At 39.5% G+C, this 26,738-nt stretch overlaps 1 protein-coding gene across 1 annotated transcript in view; it reads left to right on the forward strand.

Moving 5' to 3' along the window:
• Positions 1–26,738, forward strand: part of Arl1 (ADP ribosylation factor-like 1) — a 128,704-nt gene that overhangs the window by 80,485 nt on the left and 21,481 nt on the right. Inside the window, exon 5 of the mRNA XM_090386989.1 lies at positions 20,786–20,964. Coding sequence (XP_090243115.1) covers positions 20,786–20,964 — 179 coding nt within the window. The remainder of the gene's footprint in view (positions 1–20,785; positions 20,965–26,738) is intronic.

Here is a 26,738-nt window from a genome sequence, read left to right on the forward strand (position 1 = left end):
TACCATTCTGCTCCAATTTGTACAATAGTCTTCCATGCGCAACAGTGTCAAAAGCTTTCCTGAAATCCAAATATATGATATCAAAATTATTTTTTGCATCCAGTTCCTTTGTAACCACATCATAATATCCTATCAAATTTGTCAGACAAGACTTTCCCTTAACAAACCCATGCTGTGTCTGAATTATTGTTTTTTATATCAGTGAAGGGGGAAACACATTTCACCATAATAACATAAAAACCCACACAATTCCAGCTATCGATATTATCGCAAATGCAATTAGATAGAGTTTACTACCCGTTTATAACAGATTCCACTAGCAGGAACGCAACTGGAAATTGTTTTTATTGTTTTATGGTAGTAACCCCCAGAAATGTGCTTTAGTAAAATGTGAGCTAGTGAGATGTTCATAGTGTGTCTCTGCCTTACGGTGTTGTTTATTCAGTTGCTACACATGCGCAGCCTTGTTTATGTGAATCAAGCATGCCTCCTCGTTTTGTAATTGTGCTTTATTCCCTAAAAATGAGTAAAATACTTAAAAGGTGTGAAAAGGAAGCGTCCTGGTGAAGACACTACAGATTCATAGAGAAAAAGAAAAGCAATATCGATAAACAGAGGCGGACTGGTCAAAAATTCTTACCCGGGAAAATTTGTAGCGGCCTTATACTAGCGTTTATGGCCAAAATCACACCGGCCTTTGGCCCACCGGTGTTTCCCCGGTAAGGCTTATGGCCAGTCTGCCTCTGTCGATTGAGAAAAAATATGAAATTGTGAAATGCTTTGAGCGAAATGAAAGACCATGTGATATTATGCACATGCTACAGGCCTGAATGAAGCAACGCCGAGAATTACAAAGAATGTAGAGACAATTATTAGCTGCAAACTGGGATTGAGACCCAAAGCCCGACAGGTATGCATCAGAGTAAATGTAAAAAGTATATAGGTATTTTAAGATATTTACCTGCAATCACTATAGCTGGTGGTTGGTACGAGAAAGCACATGCAATCTTCCTAGGAGCCTCTTTATAGGAGGCCAGGGTGCCATCTGGTCTGATTTGTTGGTTAGTCTGCCATTAATAATTATATATGCTTAAGGGATGGGTTAATTTGTTTGTTTGTGATTATGCAACCTGTATTAAATTTGTAATTGATAATTAGGGATTATGGTGAATACCTATTTTAGGTTAATACATTTTAAGATTGCAATTTTTTTTATTGAAAAATCAAATTGGTAATTTTATCCTCTAGACAAGGACTGATGTAACCTTTCTACAGCATAACAGCCCATGTATGCCCAGTGTAGCGTGTTTGCTTTTGTTGCCATTTATATCACTTTTCAATCAAATTTATAATATCCAGTGAAGTTAGTGCTATAAAGCATTCGGATTGGTAGCCAGGGTCAGCATGAGAACTCCTATTATAGTTATTGTAGTATTAGGAGTTGAATTTGGACATCCGGGTTACAGTGCAGTCAAATAATAAGCCTTGTCTGAGCACAATGAACCCAGGAATCTAATAGGGACCCAAACAGTTGCTCTGTGGCCCTATTGTGGTTAGTGTTGGGGTGATATAGGGTTAAATTGGCTTGAATGGCTGCTTTAATATGGTTTCTGATGAACTTAACAGGCATTTTGTTCTGGATTAAATTAGTTTTTAGTTTTTGTCATGCATCCAGCATGTTTTCCTGGATACTACAAATGTGTATTATTCTGTTAGTTTGATATCTGATTACATTACCATGTATTTGTTTTGTTAAATTGGTCTCCCAGTTTGTGAGTCAATTGGCTTAGAAGTTGAAATAGTCTCTTTTGTCAAAGTGTCCTGTGTTGACTTTATTTTCTTTGATTGTTATTTTGCTGTCGAGGTATATGGCTTGTAGGTGGCTTTTAGGGTTGGTACATTTGATGGTCAGGTCTGTGGGATATATTTCCAGTGGTAATCTGTCGAATTTATCACACTTGACAACTAAGACATCATCAATGTAGCTGAAGAAAATTATGTTGTCTTTAATTTTGTTTTCATAGTAGTGCAAGTAAAGGATGGCAATGGAACTTGAGCTGCTTGTCAATTGTGATAAAGTCGACAGATTAGCACTGGAAATATATCCCACAGACCTGATCATCAAATGCACCAACCCTAAAAGCCACCTACAAGCCATATACTTTGACAAAAGAGACCATTTCAACTTCCAAGCATTAGACTCACAAACTGGGAGACCAATTTAACAAAACAAATACATGGTACTTCCCAAACTAACAGAATGATAGCGGGGATGGTAACCTGAGAGAAGAAAGTCACTCTCCCAGGGCTAAAAGGAGCAGCAATGGACTCTAATGAAAATGCTGACCAACCTAAAAGGCTTCGAAGAAAAGCAGTGTCTTAACCTACCGAACTTTTTGATGATACACTCTCTGTCCACTCAGCATGTGGGTAAGTTATCACCATTTATGATATAAAAATATTTGGAATCTATCGCTGGATCACCCAAAATGGTGAAGCAACTACAATCCGGAAACCTCCTAGTAGAAACAGCCACCAAACATTCTGAGTGGCTATTAAAGACAACCAAATTTGGTGGGCTGCCAGTATCTGTTACTCCCAACAATACCATAAATTCATCGAAAGGAGTGATTACAGAGTGGGATCTACTTGTGGTGTCTGAGGAGGAATTAGTTCAGGAACTGAGTAATCAGAAGGTAATCAGTGCGAGGCACATAATGATTAAAAAAGATGGAAATCTCGTCCACAACTCATTCCATCATTTTAACTATCAGCACTCCTGATTTGCCGTCCACAGTAAAAGCTAGCTATTTAAACCGCCGAATTCGGCCATACATTCCGAATCCTCTTTGTTGTTTTAAATGCCAGAAATATGGCCACTCCCAGCAGGCATGCAGAGTGACTCAATCTGTCCTGTGTGGCTCAAAGGTAGTGACTCATACACAAGCAGATTGCTCAGCTACAACTCTGATTTGTCCCTACTGCAAAGGAAGCCAGATGGCTTCCTTTGCAGTTAGCCTTTTCTTTTTTATAAAAGGCAAAGAAAACGTCTTTGCCTTTTCTAAATCATGTGATATGTGGAAAAACAGAAAGAAAATTCAAAAGTACAAAATTGAACATAGTGACATATCCCGAGGCACTCAGACAAATTTCGTTGACCATGCCTAGTCTGTCTCATGCACATTTCACACCCAAAACCATCTTTCAAATGCAGTTCAAACTGATGTATTAATACCACCGAGCACCTCTGGCAAACTGGGTTAACCTTATCAGCCTCCACAAAAGATTCTCCTAAAACTAAAACCAGCGAAGCGACTAACAGTCCAATTAGTATCCAAACTGATACTCTAACCACATCATATGACAGCAAAAAATCAGAAACTACCAAAGACAGTAAGAAAATCAAATCGCCAACCAACAGTATGGAAGTAGATGTACACTCTGATGATGAGAAACCTATATTAGAGCTTCATGCAAATGACACTATGTTTACTGGATGCCCCTCCTTCCCAAGAAAAGAATAGAAAAAGTGCCCAGTGCACAAAAAGCAGTCTAATGAATTGTCCTCAGCCAAACCTAAATAATGCATAACATCATACAATGTAACTGCAGAGGACTAAGCAGTCATTTTGATGACTTAAGGGATTTATTAACTCAATTCAATCCGTTAGGGGACATTCTTGTCACCAAAAATTTCGCCAAAATTCTCAGATTATACGATCTATAGGCAAGATAGGAACTCAGAGTCTTCAGCATGTGGAGGAGTAGCCATTTCTTGTTAATTCCAATGTACCATCCAGACCAATCCAATTAAGAACCAATCTAGAAGCTGTGGCTGCTCGCATTGCAGTGGATATTTCAGTTATCCTTGTTTCCATTTATATTTCGCCATCTCTGCCACTTCCGCAATCAGAAAGTGACAACCTCATTACTCAACTCCCAACTCCAATTTGTCTTTTCGGTGACTTTAATGGACACCATCCATTGTGGGGGTGGACACTACAATGGACAGAAAAGGCAAATTGATTGAGGAATTTATAAATAACAATGATCTTAATTTGCTCAACTCTGGATCTCTATCTATATCCGCCTACCTACAGGATCTAATTCTGCAGTTGACGTCAATTTGTTCACCATTCATCTTTCCAATTATGACGTGGTCGGTATTATCCGATCCCTTTAATAGCGATCACTTTCCAATCATATGCTCAATGCAAACAAATGGTAACTCAAAATCCTGATCAACGATCCAATTGGAAGTTTAATAAAGCGAATTGGGATGGCTATTCTTCCAAAATCCTTTATGTTCAACAGAAACCAGTTGATAATATAACCACTCACATAACCAACCATTCTGACTGCGGCTAATGCCTCCATTGCAAAATCCAAGACATATCACACCCACCAAAATCACTGGTGCTATACAAAGTGCTTTAATGCCAAACAGGAGAAAAATCGTGCTTGTAATAATTTCCGCATGTATCCTGCCATCAGTAACTTAATTGCTTATAAGAGACTTAAAGTAAAATCAAGACAAATTAGACATAAAGCAAAACGTGACTCATGGATTGCCTTTGCCTCAACCATAACAAGAGACACAGATATACGGCTCATCTAGAGAAAGATACAGGCCCTAAATGGCAAATTTGTTCGGCTGCCCTCTCCAATACTTTATTGGAAAGGGAAAGACTTATCTACTCCTGAAGAAGTTGCTAATGCATTAGCAGAATCGTTCTCCACAATCTCTGCTTCTGCTTCCTATGCATCCTCTTTCCAAAACATTAAAGCAGGTACAGAACAGCATAAAATCAACTTCTTCACGCACCACTCCTTCCCATACAACCAACCCTTTACTTCAACAGAACTCAAAGAATCATTAAATAGATCATCCAATAGAGTGCCACAGGCCCAGATGATATTCATTACCTTATGCTGAAGCATTTACCTGAAAAGGACTTGCATACTTTGTTGATCTTCTTCTTCTACAATCGGATCTTCTGTGAAAATGCCTATCCTTCTTCCTGGTGACATTCTTTCATTATTGCCATACCAAAACCAGGCAAAGATCCTTCCCTGGTTCAAAATTATAGGCTCATATCTCTCACAAGTTGCTTGAGTAAAATTTTCGAAAGGATGGTCCACACAAGGCTCACTTATATCAGGGACTCACAGAATCTGCTGCCAGATCGTCAGTACGACTTTCGAAAGAACAGATCAACCTTAGACATGCTCATCAAAGCCGAATCTCAGATCCGCAATGCCTTTGTTGGGAAACATCTGGTTATGGTCAACATAGACCTTGAAAAAAGCATTCGACCTGGTGTCATGGTATTCTTATGGATATTTACCATCTGGGACTTAGAGGCCATTTGCCTAAAATAATTCAAAATTTCCTGCAATTGCATTCTTTTCAGGTCAAATATAAAAACATACTCTCTGCTTCTCACATTCAGGAAGGAGTCCTGCAGCATGACAGAAGATATCCCAAAAACTGTTGAAACATATGTATGCAGACGACCTTACCATTTCCTGTCGGTCTCAAAGTATCAATACCATCGAATGGCAGCTCCAACTTGCCACAAACAAAATAGAATCCTGGACTTTGCGGAACGGTTATTGACTATCAGAAAAGAAATGTACTGCCACTCACTTTTGCAAGCGACAGGTTCTCCATTCTGATCCTGACTTGCAAATAAATAATACTCCAATCCCACTTATTACTACTGTTAGATTTCTTGGACAGATATTAGACAGCAAGCTGAACTTCCAAGCTCACATTATTCACTTAAGAACTACATGTCTAAAGCATTTGAACATGCTTTGATCAGTCTTGTCCATGTCTTGGGGAGCTGATCAGTATACTTTAATGCATCTTTACAGAACTTTAATCCATTCATGCTTAGATTATGGTTGTCCAGTATATGACTCTGCCAGAACTACTTTACAAAGTCTAAATGTGATTCACCGCAGTGCTCTGAGGACTGCTTTGGGTGCTTTCAGGACTTCTCCAATCCAAAATCTTTATATCGAAGTGCACGATCCTCCATTACATCTTCATCGGAAAACATTACTACTGCAATACTCTGCTAAGATCCAGAGTCTTCCACCTCACCCCAGTTGGGAGTATCTCTGTAATACTTGGTGGGATTTTTTCTATGAGAGCAAGCCAAATGAAAATAGACCTGCTTCAATCAGGATTAAAGAGCTTGTTCAGAGTTGGAATATCGATTTCAGTGATATTTTTCAGGACACAACTGCACCTGTTCCACCTTGGATGTACATTTCTGCCTCTTACGATTTACACTTTCTTCAGTGAGGAAAGAATACCATACCTCCCTGCAATATCAGGCAGTTGCACTCAGCTCACTCTACTCTGAACTCCCATGCCTATAAAATCTATACTGATAGATCGAAAACTGCCAGTATGGTAGGTGTTGCTGCAGTGTTTCATTCACTTACTGTTACAGCCTCATTACCATTAGCATGCAGCATCTTCACAACTGAATTATATGCCATCAAATTAGCACTTAGTAAAATTATTGAGCTTTCCATCTCACCTGCCATAAGGAAGAATTTCTCATATTATCTTGAAAGACATTCATTCCCAGCTAATCTGCAGTGAGTCAATCAGTTTTTTCTGGATTTCTGGTTATTCTGGCATTCCAGAAAATGAAAGTGTTGATCTTGCCACTAAACATCCCCAACTATCTCTCTCACAACATCCTCAGGTTCCTCACACTGATTATAAACCCATCATTTATGCATGGATGTGCGGAAATTTGCCTTTAGCCAGCGGATAGTTGATTGGTGGAACAGGCTTCCATCTTTTGTTGTGGAAGCTAATAAACTAAATAAATTTAAGGCTGAGGAGCTGGACAGGCAAATGGATTGAGTGGAGGGGTGAAATGGGAGGGTTTTTTTGGCTGATGCTGCATAAGCTTGCTTTCTTGCATCGTATGCCTCTACTAATAATAATGCTATGCAAAGCATGCTTTGATAATTGGTACCTTAAGCTTATCTCTAGCTTAATGCGAGACAGATGAGAGGAAGTGGTATTGGCAAGACTCAGAATTGGACACACTCATCTTTTCCTGTTATCGGGAGAAAACTCACCTCAGTGCTCATCCTGTCAGATGCAACTACAATCAGGGAAGTTGTGACTGAAAAGTGTTTGACCATCCGGTCAAACACTTTTCAGTCACTCCATGTTGAATATATCATCTGATTTATCTCATTTCCTAAGAAATTAAGCAAATATTGAATAACTTTTACTGTATCTAAAACATATTGGCCTGTACAGGAGCATATGATTTACCATCTATATGTTGCCTGTAAGTAAACAATGAACAGACACAATTTCGCCTCAGTAGCCCTTGTGTTGGGTTCATCACATCACTTGTTTGGGGAGATCTGGGTTCAAATGATGTCATAGACTGGAGAAATTCTAGAGTCCTCTTCAGTTGTAGAGCTCTAGTTAGCTGGTCTCAGGCATAGGGAGGTGCTGGGGCAAAACAACTTCCTCGGCCTAAGTTATTCCAAATTTTTCAGCCCATGCAATACACACATCAGCCTATGAACACACTTGTAGAGATGTACATTCACAACCGCAATGTGCCAATAACAGCGGAATATTTTTCTATATACTAGTAGTATAACAAAACAGATTAAACTATTAAACTGATTTCAAATGATATGAGCATCTCCAATGTTGAATTTCGTATGAATATTAGAGATGACATCACTGGGAAACTTTAAAACAACCAGAGCACTGTTCCAGTTCACCCTAGCATAATTCAGGCCCTGGGCTTGGCTTAGAATGGCAAAAACCACTTCACAAACTGTGTTTATGAAAAGCTGCTAATCATTGTTTGAGAAACAAGATAAACAAGAAAACAAATTTTATCAAAGTGCTAGGTGAGGGAGGACATGAGGGTGGTTTTAGGCAAAAAGCCTTTTTTATGGACCTCATCAATTATGAAAATTCAGTTATGTATAAATAAAGATCTAGAATTCAGTAAACATGGTAATATTCCTGGTCCAAAAGCCCAGCAGCACACTTTCACTATTTCATTAAGCACCATCTTATTGAATTGTTTACGATTAATTATTGTAACTAGTTCCGTGAAAACAATCAGAAACCAATTCATCATTAATTTAATCAAAATATAAGAACAACAACGTTTGTTTCACATTATAAATAATTAGACTGAAGAGGCTTGCCTCAATATTTTCTTATGAAACCCATGTATTCTGATTCTCACTATATTATTAAAGTTAAAATTTTATAAATTACTTTGAATTAATTTTTTCAACAATTAGACTCCAACCCGGACATTCACAACTATAGAATAGAATAGAATCTTTAATTGTGATAGAAGCTACGTACAATTAGTCCCATCTCGGTGGTGCCAGGGGTTTACAATACATATTTACATCTATACAGAAAAAAGAGATACACATGTTACATAATATACATGTAGACTATTGGAAGCCAGAAGCAAAGTTCTAAATTTACACTTTCCCAACGTTTCTCTTAGTGATTTTTTTGCTGTTGACCACTTCTTAGAGATCACCGTTGATCGCTTGAAGTGGGAGCAGCATTTGTTTTGGCAGGAATCTGTCGGTAAGTACTATCCAGTTATGGTCTGCTACAAGCTGTGCTGAAGAACGGAGACAAGGGGTGGGGAAATGTGCCAGGAGCAGTGAACCCAGAAATTCAGCTCTGTAATTTCACCTATGGCCATGTTGTGAATAGCAGCCTTCTTTCTCCAATGTAGGATCGGAGCCTGCGCAGTTGAAGTGCATCTGCTAACTGTGTTCTGCTTATGTTATACACTGAGTGGACAGAAATCATGTAATATCTACCTAGTAACGGGTAGGCCCACCTTTCACCTGGATAAGGGCAGTCCACAGCAAGGCATTGAGTCCACTAGTTCACGAAATCATTCCACAGGTATTTCCATCCATGCTTTCTGCACCGCATATTCCGTCGCATTCATGGGTGGAGGATCCACCCAGGAATGCGACGTCCACAGCATCCTAAAGATGCTCCACCAGACTCATGGCCGGTGAATGGGGAGGCCATTCCATGGTGGTAAAATTTGCAAAATGCTCTTTGAACCATGTTCTAGTCACCACGGCTCTGCGGGGTGACTGGACATGAAGGGATGCAGATGATCTGCAAGAATGGGCACGTAACCTGGCCCATTCAGAGATGCATCTAGACGTACCAGAGGTCCCAATGTGTGCCAGTTGAACATGCCCCAGACCATTACCGACCACCCACCTGCCTGAACAGTCCTTGCTGACACAATGCATAGCTTCGTGTGATTTCCACCAAACACACACCCTCCATGTTTGGTGTAAATGACTGTAAATGGGACTTATCAGACCAGGAGACCCATCTCCAATCATCCAAGGACCAGTGCCAATGTTCTTTCACCCACTTGAGGCATAGAGTCCTGTGACGTGGTGTTAGCAATGGGACTCTGGTGGGTCAGTGGTTCCCATAACCTATTGCGGCTAATGATCACCTGATGGTCTTGGTAGAGACATTTCTGGCACCTCCCTCATTGAAGTCGTCATTGGCTGAAACAATGCAAGACAGACATCGATAGCTACGTTCATCCACCACCTTTCTCTGTCCACAATGAGATGTTATTCCGGAAATGGCATATTCCCGATATGCGCGAGGGATGGAATAAACAAAAACTGGGTAGTAGAACTAACCCCGGAAGCCTGGTAAACCCTGAAGAACCAAACAAGGGTGTTTATAGAATGGGGCTGCTACCGATATCGCAAACGTGTGGTCGTCCCGAAGTGCTACCGCTGCTGCAAGTTCAGTCACACCACGCATATGTGTGCACAAACCACCTCAACATGCGGCCACTGCTCAGAAAAAGGCCATGAATATAATGCCTGCCCCCACAAAGATGTGGGACCTACCTGCGTAAACTGTAAAAACTTAAAGCTAGAGTACAAGCATTCACTGAGAGACCCCATGTGTCCCACATACCAACGAGCCAAGAGTTTATACCAAAGTAGAATTAACTATGGGGACAAAAATTAAAGCTTACAACACAAATATACTAAAAATAATTCAAATAAATGCGCAGAGGGCTAGAGCAGTAGCCTACCAGATCCAGGTTAAAGCTGAAGAGGGAAACGTGGATGTCATCATATTACAGGAGGCCATACTCGCATGGGAAATGGGTTGTAGGCTACCCACTCACCTACAAAGTGATACACACAGTTGAAGACACCCCATGGGCTGCTGTCCTGGTAAGGAACAGCAATATCACAGTGACTAAAATCACGCAGTTCTGCACGGCCTGTGCCCAGCTAAATACAGCTTTAGGGAACCTGTACGTTGTAGCACTCTATTGTAGACCAGGACAACAGATAGATTTGCAATCGACTATCTTCAATGCCTGCAGGACATCCTACGAAACCAAACAATCATCATAGGAGCTGACATGAACTGTCGATCCCCGACATGGCACAGTACTACTCCTGGCAGGCGTGGAACCCAAAATGGTCAACTCCTTGAGGATTACTTGGCAGGATCACAGCTGACAGTGCTAAATCAACCTCACCACTTGCCAACCTTTTGCAACACCCTCTGGGAGGCTACGATTGATGTATCCCTAGCCACTAGGAACTTGGTGGGATTTGTGACTGACTGGAAGGTGGAGGAGGCATGGACTACCTCAGACCGTGCAATCACCTTTAAAATAATCAGACAACTGACAACAGTAACACTAACAAACCAACAGAAAAACAGAATACAGTTGCCAAAGCAGACTAGATGTCATTCAAAAACCTGCTCATCACAGCCTTAGAAAGCAACCCAGCCAGTATAAACCCACAGAATGACCCGGATGACCTGCTGAGGGGGACCACAGACCTAATACAAACCATTAGCGATCGAACAATCAAAAGAAAAAACCCAAAACCTGGTGCTGTTCCTTGGTGGACCACAGAAATAGCCGTGCTTCGACGCCAGATGCAAAAAGCTAGGAAAGATTTCCAGAGAGCCCGTAGGACTTGGCCCGCACATGACGTGGAGGCTTTAAGACAGCGCTATCGAGAAGCCAGAAATCACTATACGGACGCGATACAGAAAAGCAAGAAGCGTTCCTGGGAGCGTCTAGTATCCACGACAGGAAGAACTTACCCCTGGGGTGTAGTTTACAAGGTGACTACAAAGAAACTGACCAGGGGGGAGATGATCAGCACCACCAGGACTTCGCAAGGAGGCTATACAACCACTTGGGAGCAATCAATGGGTAATATACTCAACACAATTTTCAAGGAACTCGCGACCCTAACTCTGCAAGAACAACATTAAGATCTGCGAAGAAAATGAAAAAAATATCACCCCTGCGCTCGAGTGGCTGCTACCAGGAACCGCAAATGCCCTGGACTTGATATGATCAAACCGGCAGTTGCCAACTGCCGACAACTCAGTATTGTTATGGGCCTATATGAGAGCTTGAAAGACAGGGTGGATGCCCTCGAAGGATTTAAATTGAGGGCCCATCAAGCTCTCAGCCGCCCAAATCAATGCCAGAGCTTGCACTTCAACGTCATGCAACATAGCAGCAACCCCCAAGGCAGAATGCGCTGGTCCCAAAGGAACTAGTTGTTGTCGGTGACTCTACTGTCAGGGAAATGGAGAACATACTGTGCAAAAAGGATAGGTGGAACACAACCAGAGTATCTCTACCAGGGGCAAAGGTCGATGACGTTGTAGAGCAGATATCAATTTTTTAAGGGCACAAAAGGTGATATTGTACACAAATGATATTAAGAGTAGGAGACTGGCGGAATTACTTAACAAGTACATATCGATGTTGAAAAAAAGCTGTGAGTTAGGGTTGTATTTGAAAGTGTCTGTAATTCTGCTCAGACACGATAGGAGGGAGTATATGATGTATACGAGAGCCTCGTCGATCAATTCGGCCCTGGAAAGATTGCTCAAGGGGTAACATTTTTGTCGGCCTGGTTTGTGCTTGTTAACAGGAGAGACTGCTTCTACAGGGATGAGTTACACTTAAGTAGAAAGTGTGCAAGAATATTTGCTGATGGTATCGAGGCAGAGTTAGGTGGGTTGGAAAAATGCTAGGTTGGAAGGATATGCGGACTAATAGATTAAGAGTAGCCGCTGGCAGAGGTGAAAGTGATTCTTCCACTGCTTCTATTGAAATGAGCAGCAGCCTGGAAAACAAGATGCAGGGAATTCCAGAGACTGCTGGGAGTCATTGCGGAACAAGTAAATACATGGGCTGTGTTTGGGTAGCTAAGAATAGAAACAGGGGGGGATGTATACTTGTGTGTACACGAATGCTAGGAGTTTGGTAAATAAATTTGATGAATTTGAGCTGTTTTTCAAAACTTCAAAGGCAGATGTTGTTCGGATAACAGAAACGTGGTGTCACACAGATATAAGAAATACAGAATTGGAATTTTGGGAGTACAATCTGTACAAGAAGGATAGACAGGATAGGAAGGGAGGAGGGGTTATGCTATTGATTAAGAAACATAAAATCCAAAGAAGTACAGCAGTCGACATGGCTGGACAGTGCATTGTCGAGTCAGTTTGGTGTGACATAAGCACTGGGGAAGCAAAATTGAGAGCAGGAGAGTGTTATAGGCCTAATAACTCTGATGAGTATAATAAACAACTGTACAGAGAAATAGAGTGGGTCAGTAAATCAGAGTCTTATAATGGGGGATTTTAATTTCCCAGAACTTGGTCACTCACAGACTAGCAAGGCTTTTGTGGATTTATTGAATGATTGTTTTCTACAGCACCATGTTCAGGAGGCAACTAGAGGGAGTAGTACTCTTGATTTGATTATCAGTAGTGATTCTTCATACATTAAGAATCATCAGATAAAGGAACCACTAGGTGGCAGTGATCACAGTGCACTGAAGTAGGATTTACTCAGAGGCAACTAACATCAGGGGTAAAGGAAAGGGCTTTTGCTTTCGTAAAGGTAACTACGGTGGTCTGAGACAGTATTTAAATTCCATACAGTAGGACCAACTGATGATGTTACCAACAGCAAATTCTAAATGGGAAGCATTCACTGAATTAATCTTAGATGCTACCAGGCTTTTCATTCCAACCAAGAAATATTATTCAAGGTTTAGGCCTAATGGATGTCAGATGAACTAATTAGACATGTAGCAGAGAAGAAAAATGCGTGTCACCTGTTATAAGTTAACAGGTGACACGGAAGCCTGTAGAATATATAAGCTAATCTGTAATCAAGTCAAAAACAGTAAAGAGTTCTTTACTTAAGTAAACTCTAGAAAGCAGGGGATGAATCATATTGGTCCATTTGATATCGATGGTTCGACTGTTAATGATCCTGCTCAGGTAGCTAACAAACTGAATTAATATTTTGCATCTACATTCACACATGAGGAGTTATTCAGGGAGGGGAAGGCCAGAGGTGTATTAAATTCTAGCAGTAAGCTAGATAATCTTGTAATAACTAAGAGTAGAGTGGAGGAGAAATTGTTGAAGATAAACATAAAAAAGGCACCAGGGAGTGGATGGAATCTATCCAGTTAAATTAAAGGAAGCAGAAAAGGAAGTAGGTAAACCCTTAGGCATAATTATGAGAACTTTCTTGGACTCAGGGAAGGTACCCATGGACTGGAGATGTGCAAATGTGAACCCAATCTACAAAGGAGGATCAAAGGGAGACAGGTAATTACAGACCTGTTATTTTAACTTCTGTTCCAGGGAAACTAATGGACGCCTGGTTAAAGAAGCATTGCAGGATCAAACAGACAAGACGTCAGTTATAGCTCGGACACAGCATGGGTTTGTTAAGGGGAAGTTTTGTCTGACCAATTTGATTGGATACTATGATGTGGTCACAAAGGAACTGGATGCAAAGAATAATTTTGATATCATATATTTGGATCTTAGAAAAGCTTTTGATACTGTTGCACATGGAAGACTGCTGACAAATTGGATGGTGGCATGCTGCTATGGATAAAGGGATGGTTGAGTGGGAGAAGACAGAGAGTGGTAATCAATGGACACTGCTCTTTGTGAACTAATGTTATTAGTTAAGTCGTCCAGGGTTCTGTGTTGAGTCCATTGTTGTTTTCTGTATTTATTAATGATATTGATGATGGTATATCAGGCTTAAAGTCCAAGTTTGTAGATGATACGAAGGTCGGCAGGGTTGTTAATGACACTAATGACAGTACGCTGCTGCAACAGGATCTAGAAAAGTTGAGCAAGTGGGCTGAGAGGGGAAGCAGTACTGTATATGGGAAGCAGTAACCCGAGAGTAACTTATCAACTGTGTGGTACTACACTGACAGTGGTAGAGAGTGAAAAGGACCTGGGGTAATTGTGCAGGCAGATATATGAAGTTTTCTGAGCAGTGCAAGATGGTCTGCCAGAGTAGGTCATGGGGGTCTTGTCATGATATACAGGAATTTTTCTAGCAGGGATAAGGAGGTGATTATCCCCTTGTATAAGGCAATGATCAGGCAACACTTTGAGTACTGTGTACAGGTCTGGAGGCCTCATTTTAAAAAGGATGTAGAGCTGTTGGAATGAGTACAGACAATGGCAACAAAATTAGTGAATGGAACAAAAGTTTGCTCTTACGAAGAAAGGCTCAAATTTTGCAAATTACAGTGTCCGGAGACTAGGCACCTGCGAGGTGATCTGATTGAGGTGTATAAAGCATTGAATGGTTTGAGCATGCTCAATGCTGATGGCATTCTTCCTCTTTCTCCGAATTATAACCTGAGACGGCATAGATTCAAATCGAGGGAAGACAATTGTAGGATGTTCAAGGATGCGGATGGTTGATTTCTGGAACAAACTTCCATCTGTCGTAGACGGTGATAGCTTAAATAGATTCAGTGTACTAGACAAACATTTGGAGCGAGTGCATGGGTGAAATGAGAAGGGTGTGTGTTTTTTTTTTAGGCTGATGGTATATAAGCCTGCTTTTTTGCATCATGTGCCTTTGTTAATGCTAACTTCAGATAAATGTGTTACTAAAAATGTTACAGTTAGCTATAACACTGGACTTGTATTACATTTTTAGTAACATATTTAACTTCATAAATTCTCAAACCATCCCTTAAAATAACTAGCTCTCAAATTTTCAAAATGGTAATCAGATGATTTAGCAATTTTAAGTCATCATAAATTACTTTCACCCATCACAAATATGAGTGCTTGTAGATTTACTTTCATTTGTTTTTCTTAAATCCATCGCAATAACAGTTATCTCGGGGGGATACAAGGACTAATAGATTAACAGTAGCCACTGGCAGAGGTGAAAGTGATTCTTGCACTGCTTCTATTGGAATGAGCAGCTGCTTGGAAAATAAGATACAGGATATTTCAGAGACTGCTGGGAGCCAATGGGGTACAAGTAAACACATGGGTTGTGTTAGGGTAGCTAAGAAAAAGAATAGGTGCATGTATACTTGCGTGTACACCAATGCTAGAAGTTTGGTAAATAAATTTGATGAATTTGAGGTATTGCTCAAAGCATCAAAGGCAGATATTGTTAGGATATCAGAGACATGGTGTCACACAGATATAAGAAATGCAGAACCGGAATTTGGGGAGCACAGTGTGTATAGGAAGGGAGGAGGGGGTTATGCTATTAGTTAAGAAACACGTGAAATCCAAGGAAGTGAAGCCAGTCAACATCACTGGACAGTGCAGTGTCGAGTCAGCTTGGTGTGACATAAACATTGGGAGCTCAAAATTGAGAGTAGGAGTGTGATATAGGCCTAATGACTCTGACGAGTATAATAAGAAACTGTACAGGGAAATAGTGGGCCAGTAAATCAGTGTCTTATAATGGGGGATTTTAATTTCTCAGATATTGACTGGAATTTGTGGGTTGGTCACTCACACACTAGTAAGGCTTTTGTGGATTTATTGAATGATTGTTTTCTAAATCAACATGTTCGGGAAGCAACTAGAGGGAGCAATACTCTTGATTTGATTATCAATAGTGATTCTTCATGCATTAAGAATCTGCAGATACAGGAACCACTAGGTGGCAGTGATCACAGTGTGCTGAAGTGGGATTTACTCAAGGAGGTAACTACCATCAGGGGTAAAGGGAAGGGTTATTGCTTTCGTAAAGGCGACTACGATGGTCTGAGACAGTATTTAAATTCTATACAGTGGGACCAACTGATGATGTTACCAACAGCAAACTCAAAATGGGAAGCATTCAAAGAACTTATCTTGGAAGCTACTAGACTTTACATACCAACTAAGAAATATTGTTCAAGGTTCAGGCCTAAATGGATGTCAGATGAACTAATGAGACATATGGCAGAGAAGAAAAATGCATGGGATACATATAAATTAACATGTGACACAGAAGCCTATGATAGATATAAGTTGATCTGTAACCAAGTTACAAAGGAGATTAGGCAGGCGAAGGCAGATTATGAGAAATCTTTGGCGAGAGATGCAAATCAAAACAGCAAGGAGTTCTTTACTTATATAAACTCTAGAAGGAAGGGGATGAATCAGATTGGTCCACTTGATATCGATGGTTCAACTGTTCATGATCCTGCTCAGGTAGCTAACAAACTAAATCAATATTTTGCATCAACATTCACACATGAGGTTATTCAGGAAGGGGAATGCCATAGATGAAGTAAACACTGGCAGTGAGCTAGATGATCTTGTAATAATTGAGAGTAAAGTGGAGGAGAAATTGTTGAAGATAAATACAAGAAAGGCACCTGGGGTGGATGGGATCTATCCAGTTAAATTAAAGGAGGCAGCAAAGGAAGTAAGCAATCCGTTAGCCATAATTATGAGAGCTTCCTTGGACTCAGGGGAGGTACCCACAGACTGGAGATGTGCAAATGTAACCCCAATTCACAAAGGAGGATCAAAGGCTGACACAAGTAATTATAGACCTGTGAGTTTAACTTCTGTTCCAGGAAAATTAATGGAAGCACTGGTTAAAGAAGCCCTGCAGGATCATATTGACAAGAATTCAGTTATAGCTCAGACACAGCATGGTTTTGTTAAGGGAAGGTCTTGCCTGACCATTTGATTGGATACTATGAGGTAGTCACAAAATAATTTGATGCAGGGAATAACTTTGATATTATATATTTGGATCTTAGAAAGACTTTTGATACTGTTGCACATAGAAGACTGCTGCACAAATTGGAGCAGTGTGGCATTGGTGGCAAATTGTTGCTATGGATAAATGGATGGTTAAATGGCAGAAGACAGAGAGTGGTAATTAATGGACACTGCTCATCGTGGACTAATGTTATTAGTGGTGTCCCCCAGGGTTCAGTGTTGGGTCCATTGTTGTTTTCTGTATTTATAAATAATATTGATGATGGTATATCAAGCTTAATGTCCAAGTTTGCAGACAATACAAAGGTTGGCCGGGTTGTTAAGGATGCTACTGATGCTATGCTGCTGCAACAGGATCTGGAAAGGTTGAGCAGATGGGCTGAGAGGTGGCAAATGAAGTTTAACATTCACAAATGTAAAGTACTACATATGGGAAACAGCAACCCCAGAGCAACGTATCATCTCTGTGGTACTACACTGACAGTGGTAGAGAATAAAAAGGACCTGGGGATAATTGTGCAGGCAGATATGAAGTTCTCTGAGCAGTGCAGACGGGCTCCAAGAGTAGCTCATGGTGTCTTATCAGTGATATACAGGAATTTTTCTAGCAGGGATAGGGAGGTGATTATTCCCTTGTATAAGACAATAGTCAGGCCGCACCTTGAGTACTGTATACAGGTTTGGAGGCCTTATTTCAAGAAGGATGTAGAGCTGCTGGAATGCGTACAGAGAAGGGCAACAAGGTTAGTGAACGGATCGAAGGGTTGCTCTTACGAAGAAAGGCTTAAGTTTTGCAAATTACAGTGTCTGGAGACTAGACACCGGCGAGGTGATCTGATAGAGGTTTGAGTGGTTTGAGGCATGCTCAGTTCTGATGGGATACTGCCTCTTGCTCAGAATAATCACCTGAGAGGGCATAAATTCTAATTGAGGAAAGATAGATGTGTGGAAACTTGCCTTTAGCTTGTGGGTAGTTGGTTGGTGGAACAGACTTCCATCCCTTATTGTGGAAGTTGATAGCCTAAATAAATTTGGCTCAGCTGGACAGGTATTTCGAATGAACGGAGGGGTGAAGTGAAAGGGTTTTTTTTTTTTTTTTTTGGCTGATGCTGCATAAGCTTGCTTTCTCCATTTCTAAAATTATTTCCGTCCCTTCGAAACACTTGCACTGTTTAAAGTGCATCCTTTTGTTTAATGATCGTCAGAATTATGGATTGCAGTTTGTGTTAGTCATAATTGATTATATGCAAATTAATTGATTAATTTGCATATAATCAATACAGTGTACAGTGAAATACAGTATATTCTGGTTATTTGGCCCACTGGTTAATCATGGCAACCACTTATTTGGGACAAATCTTAAAGAACAGAACCTAATAGAGAAAATAGGCAGGGTTTTCTTCGCTTAATTGGGACAACATGCTGTTTAATCGGGGTGGGAGACCACAGCACTCAAGATTACCCTATGATTGTCTCCGACCATACTACGTGGTCCGGTCGGATTTCTGGAGGTCACAACCATAAAACAATTAACAGTTTCCTGTTTATTGGGCAATCTATTATAAACTGATAGTAAACTTCATCTTATTGAATTTGGGATATCAGCAGTTAGAATTCTGTGGATTTTATGTTATTATGGTGGAAAGTGTTTCCCCTTCCATGAAATCTTCAATCATGTAAAAAACAAATTTTCAGAATCTTCTCTTCATTCCTATTTATTAAGCTTCCTAACTCGTTATTCTGTTCTCACTTGCGTGTATCATGTTAGTTGCAATTTTTGCATGCCCTGTTCTTTGTTATTGATTGCTTATCCTTTTTACTGTTTTAAATTTAACCCCCCCCCCCAAATGTCAGTGAACAGAAATATCAACTAGTTAGTATGTACATATTACAGTACGTATTAATTAAGCTATGCACATAAGCGTAAATTTATTTTTATTTTGCTAACCTGTGGAAAATATTGTTCTGATTTTCACGTATCATTTAATTTTTTAATTGGTAAGGTAATAAAGTGTAAATTTGTGCTTAATATATCTTTACTTTTATTTGCTTATGATTGGTCCATTGTAATGTGATTTGATCGTACAGAGAATCAATCATAAAGCAGGGATCCACTGTATTTTTAACAATTTACATGAAACTTCTCAGAATTGGGGCAGCTGCTTAATCGGGCCAAAATGCACTATCCCATTATGTCCCAAATAACCGGAATCCACTGTATAACTGTTGCCTGAGTGGTAACAGTACATTATCTTTAGTTTTGAAAACATTGGATCGAATCCCTCTACTGTTCTTTTTTTCCCCCTTTTTGTTTATTTCTTAATCAAATATTAATCATTCAGTTATGCTCATCACTAATTGCATAAGGTCATATTCACTTAAAAGTGTACTTACTTCAATATCATTTTTGTTTTGAAATGGTATCTTGTTTTTTCCTGCTTTTCTTCTCTTTCATACACGCTTTTGGAGCCTTGACCATTGATTTAATTTTGTAAAATTGCACAGATTTATGGAAATTAGAGAGAGAGAGAGCGGATGTTTTTGCATTATGATTTTAGAGCACTGTGATTGGCCAAAAACAAATGAGCAACTTTAGAGTGCTTTGAGTGTCCAGAAATGACAACCACATCTTTACAAGCACCTTCCTTGCCCAAGAGTGAAGGATCAAAAAAAAAAAGGATCAATGACATCTTTAATTGAGGCTTTCATCATTAATAAAATGCATGGATCCTATGAGAGATGCATTGTAAGCCAAAAAGCTGTAAAGAAGGATGTAGAGCTGCTGGAACGGGTACAGAGAAGGGCAACAAGATTAGTGAATGGAACAAAGGGTTGCTCTTATGAAGAAAGGCTTAAGTTTTGCAAATTACACAGTCTGGAGACTAGGCACCGGCGAGGTGATCTGATAGAGGTGTATAAGGCTTTGAATGGTTTGAGCATGCTCAATGCCAATGGGATTCTTCATCCTGCTCAGAATAATCACCTCAGAGGGCATAAATTCAAATTGAGGAAGGACGGATGTCGGATAGATGTGCGGAAATTTGCCTTTGGCCAGCGGGTGGTTGGTTGGTGGAACCGACTTCCATCACTTGTTGTTGAAGTTGATAGCCTAAACAAATTTAAAGCTCAACTGGACAGGTATTTCGAACGAACGGAGGGGTGAAATGGGAGTGGTGTGTGTTTTTTTTTTTTTTTTGGCTGATGCTGAATAAGCTTGCTTTCTTGCATCATATGCCTATGCTAATGCTAATCAAGGGACCGCTATACTTCACATTTCCAGATATCTCGATAAGAATATTTTGGAATATTTTAATAGTCAGAACACTATTTAAATTTGTTCCTTTCCAGTTCAACCATTGTTGTTTTCTGACTTATGTAGGTTGCATTGAGTGACAAATCAAGATTTTTTTTCAGGAGAATGGCTCCAAGCATCAACAGTGGTGAAAATCGTTGTCATTATGGATCTCAACATGTACCAATATAAAACTACTTAATATATAGTTATGTAAAAATTAATTATTTTTGAGAGTGTGTAATGTGTTATTTTAAATTGAGAAATACATGAATTTCTGCAAGTCTGTGTAAAAGCTCTAACTCTTTATGCATATTTTAATTGGATACCTTGAAGATTTCTATATTTATTATATCTTTTTACTTTATTAGGAAGAGGAACTAAAGAAAGCAATATTAGTAGTGTTAGCAAATAAGCAAGATATTGAAGGATCAATGAGTGTTGCTGAAGTGCACCAAGCCTTGGGATTAGATGCTCTTAAAAACCGCACCTTTCAAATTTTTAAAGCTTCAGCCATTAAAGGAGAAGGTTTAGATGAAGCAATGGAATGGTAACTATGCTTTATTTTTATTAATACAGGATGATCCCTATATTTCAAGCAGTAGTTGTATGACACAAAAAACCTAGGCTTCCTTTTCCTATTTAATATTTTTTGCTACACTCCCAGGTCCACAAGTGTAATTCAAAAATATTGTATTATTTCACTGGATGCATTTTGCCATAAACTGCTGCCAAAAAAATAACTATATCAATAGCATATTTAAATTTTTTTTTTATAACAGATATTTTCATTATTATTTTTCCTTTATCGGATTATCTTTCTTTTTTTTGCTGGTGCAGTAAAATAATCCAGTAAAAAGAAGAATGCATCCAGTGAAATAATGTGATATTTTTCAGTGAAATTTAGCAATGAAACAAGTCAAGAGATATGAAAATAGACATACTAGCCTAACTGCTGTAATTGCTTCTTCTTCTTCTTCTTCCCCCCCCTTCTTCTGCATGTTCTCATAAGCTCTCCAAAGCCTGTTTTTTTTTTATGTACTTTGTGCAACCTGTATGCAATATTCACTTCAAAATGAAATTGAATGTGCAGAATTAAAAAAAATTGTAACACTTGTACAAACGGATAAATGGGTTCTAGCTATTTTCGCCGTAAACATCTTTGCCGCAAGCGTTTTCACCACATAACATTTTCGGCGTAAGACAATTTTACCGTAAAAGATAAAATAACGAAAAATAAAAGAGTGACGTTAAAAAGTACATAACGAAACATGAAAAATTAATAATAAATTAAAAATACTATTGCGAGAAAGTAAAATACAAAATATTTGAATACATTTAAAATGTGTGTAGATTCCTGGCAATACTGTGCAAATAACTGATTTTATTTTGCTAAGCACTTGTCTTCAAAGTCTTTCGTTCATAGTATTATACATTTTTTTGCTTGTTGATTCGTCGTCTCCTTCTTTGGCATCGCACTTTTTCTTTATCGCTAAAATTTCTTCATTAAGAGAGGTATCAGTTTCCAAATACTAGAATGCATATTTGTAACTGAGCTTTGTATTTCATTGTGAAAGCCTTCTACACTGTTGTTCGTTCTTGGCATATTGTCACGTACGTTGATAGACATTCCAAAGTTCTATGGAAAATGTGATTCAATTCTGCGCCTTCTATGCCCTCGGCCTCTTTCTCCAATGTAGTGTGTTTCGAAATAAGAAACAAACTCTTGGGGCAAATCATCGCCATCTGTCAGCTCGATAAAGCCATCCATAATGTTGCTAACCGGAAGAAATGCATTTAATTTTCATGTTAAATTCAACATCTTTTTTTTTTTTTTTTTTTTTTTCTTTATGTAAACCCCAAACATGAGAGGTATTAGAACTTATAGTACTTAGTACCGTGCTTGGGTTGGGGGTTGAGAAGACGAAAGAAGATATTTGTTGACACTGGACTTTAAATTCTGTAGACTGTAATTTTCAGGAAATACGTATGAAGGAAGGTTGTTCCAGAAAACTGCAGTTTGAATGAATAAACGAGGAAGATGAAAAGTTGGTTTTGTGAGTTTGAAGTTGGACAGTAAATGGATGTTGGTTGGTGGCTGCACGTGTTCGGACTGTTTGAAAGAGAGAGTGGGAATTATAGAAGCCAATTCAGAAGAACAGTGCCCATGGAAGTATCTGTAGAAGAGGCATGCAGCAGAAACAGTACATCTATGAGACAGTGAGTGGAGAGACTCTGTTAGAGATGAATCATTACTTAACCTAACTGCCCTCTTCTGATTGGAATCAAGAAGCCTGAGAGAGGTTTTGCGGGCACCACCCCAGATGTGGGAACAATATTCCATTGTAGGGTGGATTTGCGATTTATACATATTGAGCAGCTGTTTGGAAGAAAAGTAACGCTGAGAGCAAAAGAGAAAACAAAGTTTTTTTAAATGCAGAGGAAGCATTATTTGTAATGTGCTTGTGCCAAGAGAGATTAGAAGTCAGAGGAATCACCAATACAGATATATCATTTTGCCTAGAAATCGGAGTGTCACCAAAGATAAGCATAGGAGCAGAAGAATCCTTTTTGAGAGATACAAGACAAGACTGAGTTTTAGACTGAGTTTTGCCCCACTGGAGAATTACCTGAAGATCGGCATTTAAGGAATTGGTAGCAGATTTTTGTGTAGTTGAAGTTGATTGAGCAGGGCAAGGTTTCTCAAAATGGAAAGTGGAATGCAATGTGCTATCATCGGCAGAACTATGGATAGGATTTCCAGTCAATGGAAGAAGGTCATTAATATACAAGAGGAAAAGAGTGGGGGAAAGAACTGAACCTTGGGGGACACCGGCATTAGTGGAGAAGTTAGGAGACAGAGAGCCATCTACCATCACCCTCAGTGAGCAATCAGAGAGAAAACTGGATAACCAATTACAAAAAACATTTGGCAAACCATAAGATGCAAGCTTGTTTAGAAGACATTTATGCCAAACACGATCGAAAGCCTTTGAGATGTCAAGAGCTACTACTTGTGTTTCGCCGAACCTTTCCATTAAATTAGTCCATAAATGGGCAACATAAACCAGAATATCACCAGTGGATCGACACTGAAGGAATCCATACTGGCGATCGTTGATCAGACGGAAGGTTTCTAGGTAGTTTAAAAGTTGGTGATTAATTGATTTTTCCATTACTTTAAAAAGAGTAGCAGTAATTGCAATAGGACGATAATTGGATGGGAGGGATGTGTCACCCTTTTTAGGAACTAGCTGGGTATGAGCAAATTTCCAAGCAGAAGGAAAAACACCTTTGGAATAAGAAAGCGAAAAAAGGCAGCAAAGAAGAGGAGTAAGTTCAGGAGCACAGGTCTTGAGAACAAGTGGAGAAATACCATCAGAACCTGGAGCTTTCTTAGCATCAAAATTCGTCAAAATTCTTCTGACATCATTTTGACGGAAGACCACAAAAGGCATTGAACGGAGCATGTTGGGAATGATGGGAGGTGTTTTACCAAAATCATTAATACATGAGTTGGAAGAAAAAGTAACAGAACTATCTGGTTTGGACAGAGGTGGGAGTAGAGATGGGCAAAAGTTGCGGCTAATAGCTTTGGCAAGAGACCAGAATGCTCGGCTACCATTAGGTCAAGAAGCAAGTTTTCTACTCTTAGCCTGTTCAAACTCTAGTTTGGACTGATTAATAACTGCTTTACAATTGTTGCGAGCTTTGGTGTAGGCAGAAAATGAAATTGAAGAATTAGAAACAAGCCAATTACGATATTAGCATTAGCATTAGTAGAGGCATCTGATGCAAGAAAGCAAGCTTATGCAGCATCAGCCAAAAAAAAAAAAAAAAAAAACCCACTTCCACTTCACCCCTCTGTTCGTTCAAAATACCTGTCCACCTGAGCTTTAAACTTATTTAGGCTATCAACCTCCACTACAAGGGATGGAAGTCTGTTCCACCAACCAACCACCCGCTGGCTAAAGGCAAATTTCCGCACGTCTATCCTACATCTGTCTTTCCTCAATTTGAATTTATGCCCTCTCAGGTGATTCTTCTGAGCTAGAGGAAGAATCCCATCAGCATTGAGCCTGCTCAAACCATTCAAGGCTTTATACACCTCTATCAGATCACCTCGCCGGTGCCTAGTCTCCAGACACTGTAATTTGCAAAACTTAAGCCTTTCTACCTAAGAGCACCCCTTTGTTCCATTCACTAATCTTGTTGCCCTTCTCTGTACTTGTTCCAGCAGCTCTACATCCTTCTTGAAATGAGGCCTCCAGACCTGTATACAGTACTCATATGCAACATTCTTCTCTTGAATAGCCTTAGCAAATTTATTGGAAAACCAAAATTCAGATAAAAGACGAGATTTTAAAGTGGAGTGTGGGATTAAATGATTTCATTCCTGCAAGAATAATTTCACTGACACGATCTGAGCAAATGTTGACATCAGAAGTTTTGAAACAGTAATCCGACTAAGGAAAAGAAGAAAATAAATCTCGCAGGTCATCCCATTTTGCATTCTTGTAATGCCAAACAACACAAGGTTGGGAATACCATGAGATAAAGGCCCCATTGGAGAAGAGACAATCATCAAGTTGTGATCTGAAGTGCCTAAAGGACCTCTCACTTTGACCGTGTACTTAGAAGGGTTGTTTGTGAGAAAAAGATCAAGCGTGTTGGCTGTATGATTAGGATTGTCCGGTATTCTTGTAGGAAATGAACAATCTGTGCAAAGTCATTAGTAATTGCAAAAGCCTCAGCATCTCGACCAGCTGGGTCGGTGTGACTAGAAAACGGAAGCCAGCTGGAGTTGTGACCATTAAAATCACCAAGAAAAATTACCTCACTGTTAGGAAAGTTGGACTGGAGAAAGTCAAGTTGCAAAGAGAGGAAGTCAAAGAGCTCCAAGTGATTAGTGGAGTTGGGAGAACGGTAGAGACAACAGATGAATTTGATGTAATGAGGTAGAGAGATTTTAAGCCAGAGAAGATCAAAGAGAGGAGATTCCAAATTTGCCAAGTCTCTGACAGAGAATATCAGAATATACATATTCACAAGTACCCTGTTTGAGGCCAAAATTTGGGCATCTGAGATGAGCAGTAGTTGAATCAAGTGACAACTGAGATTCTGTCAGAAAAAGTACATGGGGTTTGACAGACTGCAAATGGAAATGGACATCGTTGAGATTAGAATTGAGACCATGTATATTTGCGAAATGAATTAGGAAGTGTTTGGGGGGTTTAGATCTTTTTGCAGATAAGCTTGCTCTATTAGTTTGGCAATTCATGGTGTATTCAATAGTAAGAAAAAGCGGGTGGGACATGCTGTATGAAGTAATGAAATTTTTGGATATGGCCTACATATGGTAAGAATATACCCAGATCCTTGTCATAACGTGGCCTCGACAATGCTCCCCGCATACACACTACTCGGACTCCCTCCAGTTTCTATCTGGCAGAGTAGATGTAGCAAGATTATACACTAGCTGATCCGGAAGCCTCCTAGAGAGGTACCAATAGGTTCGGTCCGGTGTACTAACTAGCAGCCGGCCTGCAAATACCGTTTTAGAGCTGTACCCTAGAAATGTAAGGAATATTGGATCTTGCCATGATGTTCATCATAACCTCTAAAGTCATCAATCATACTGCATGATGGAAGAGATGAGGAAGGGTTGACCGGAACTTAGCTCTAGAGACTAAACATGGGTTCCACCACTTCAAGCCTGCAATAAGCAAAGTGGTTGTATTGATCTGTTTGATAGTGCAACTTTTGTCTGATATCAATGAATTTGCGGTAAATGTTTTTTTTTTGCTATATGAAACAAACAGCCGGTTATGGTTGTATTCAGGTATATGTTAGAGAAAGCGACGATACTTCCTTTCTCAAAGTCAATCATTAAGGATTCAGGATCTAACATTGGACGTAAGTTCTTTACGATATAAAAAATCTGCTGTAAGTCTCTTCTGATTTCCCTTGAAGTAAAACGAACAAACGAGGGATGCTACTACTTCTTATCATTATATGTAACGTATATAACTGGTAGTAAATATCTGGACTACATTTAAATGTTCCATCACATGCCCAGTCCTTATATTTCACCAAATCATCTAAGCCAGATTCTGTGAAAAATACTAAAATTCTGTCTACATCATGTTCTCCACTATCAAATAACAAAAAATTTCACCATTTTCAAGAAACTTATACTCATCAGGAATCACGTAACCATTTATTTTTTGGGTGATAGGAGGAGCTTGGTTCTTCTTTTGCCTCCAACTTCTAATATTGCGTGATAAATTTGGTAAAGACGGCATTAGAGAACAAGCTGTTGTA

This window comes from Mastigoproctus giganteus, chromosome 12 (assembly GCF_048544385.1).
Source record: "Mastigoproctus giganteus isolate SK-2022 chromosome 12, ASM4854438v1, whole genome shotgun sequence".
Taxonomy (NCBI): domain Eukaryota; kingdom Metazoa; phylum Arthropoda; class Arachnida; order Uropygi; family Thelyphonidae; genus Mastigoproctus; species Mastigoproctus giganteus.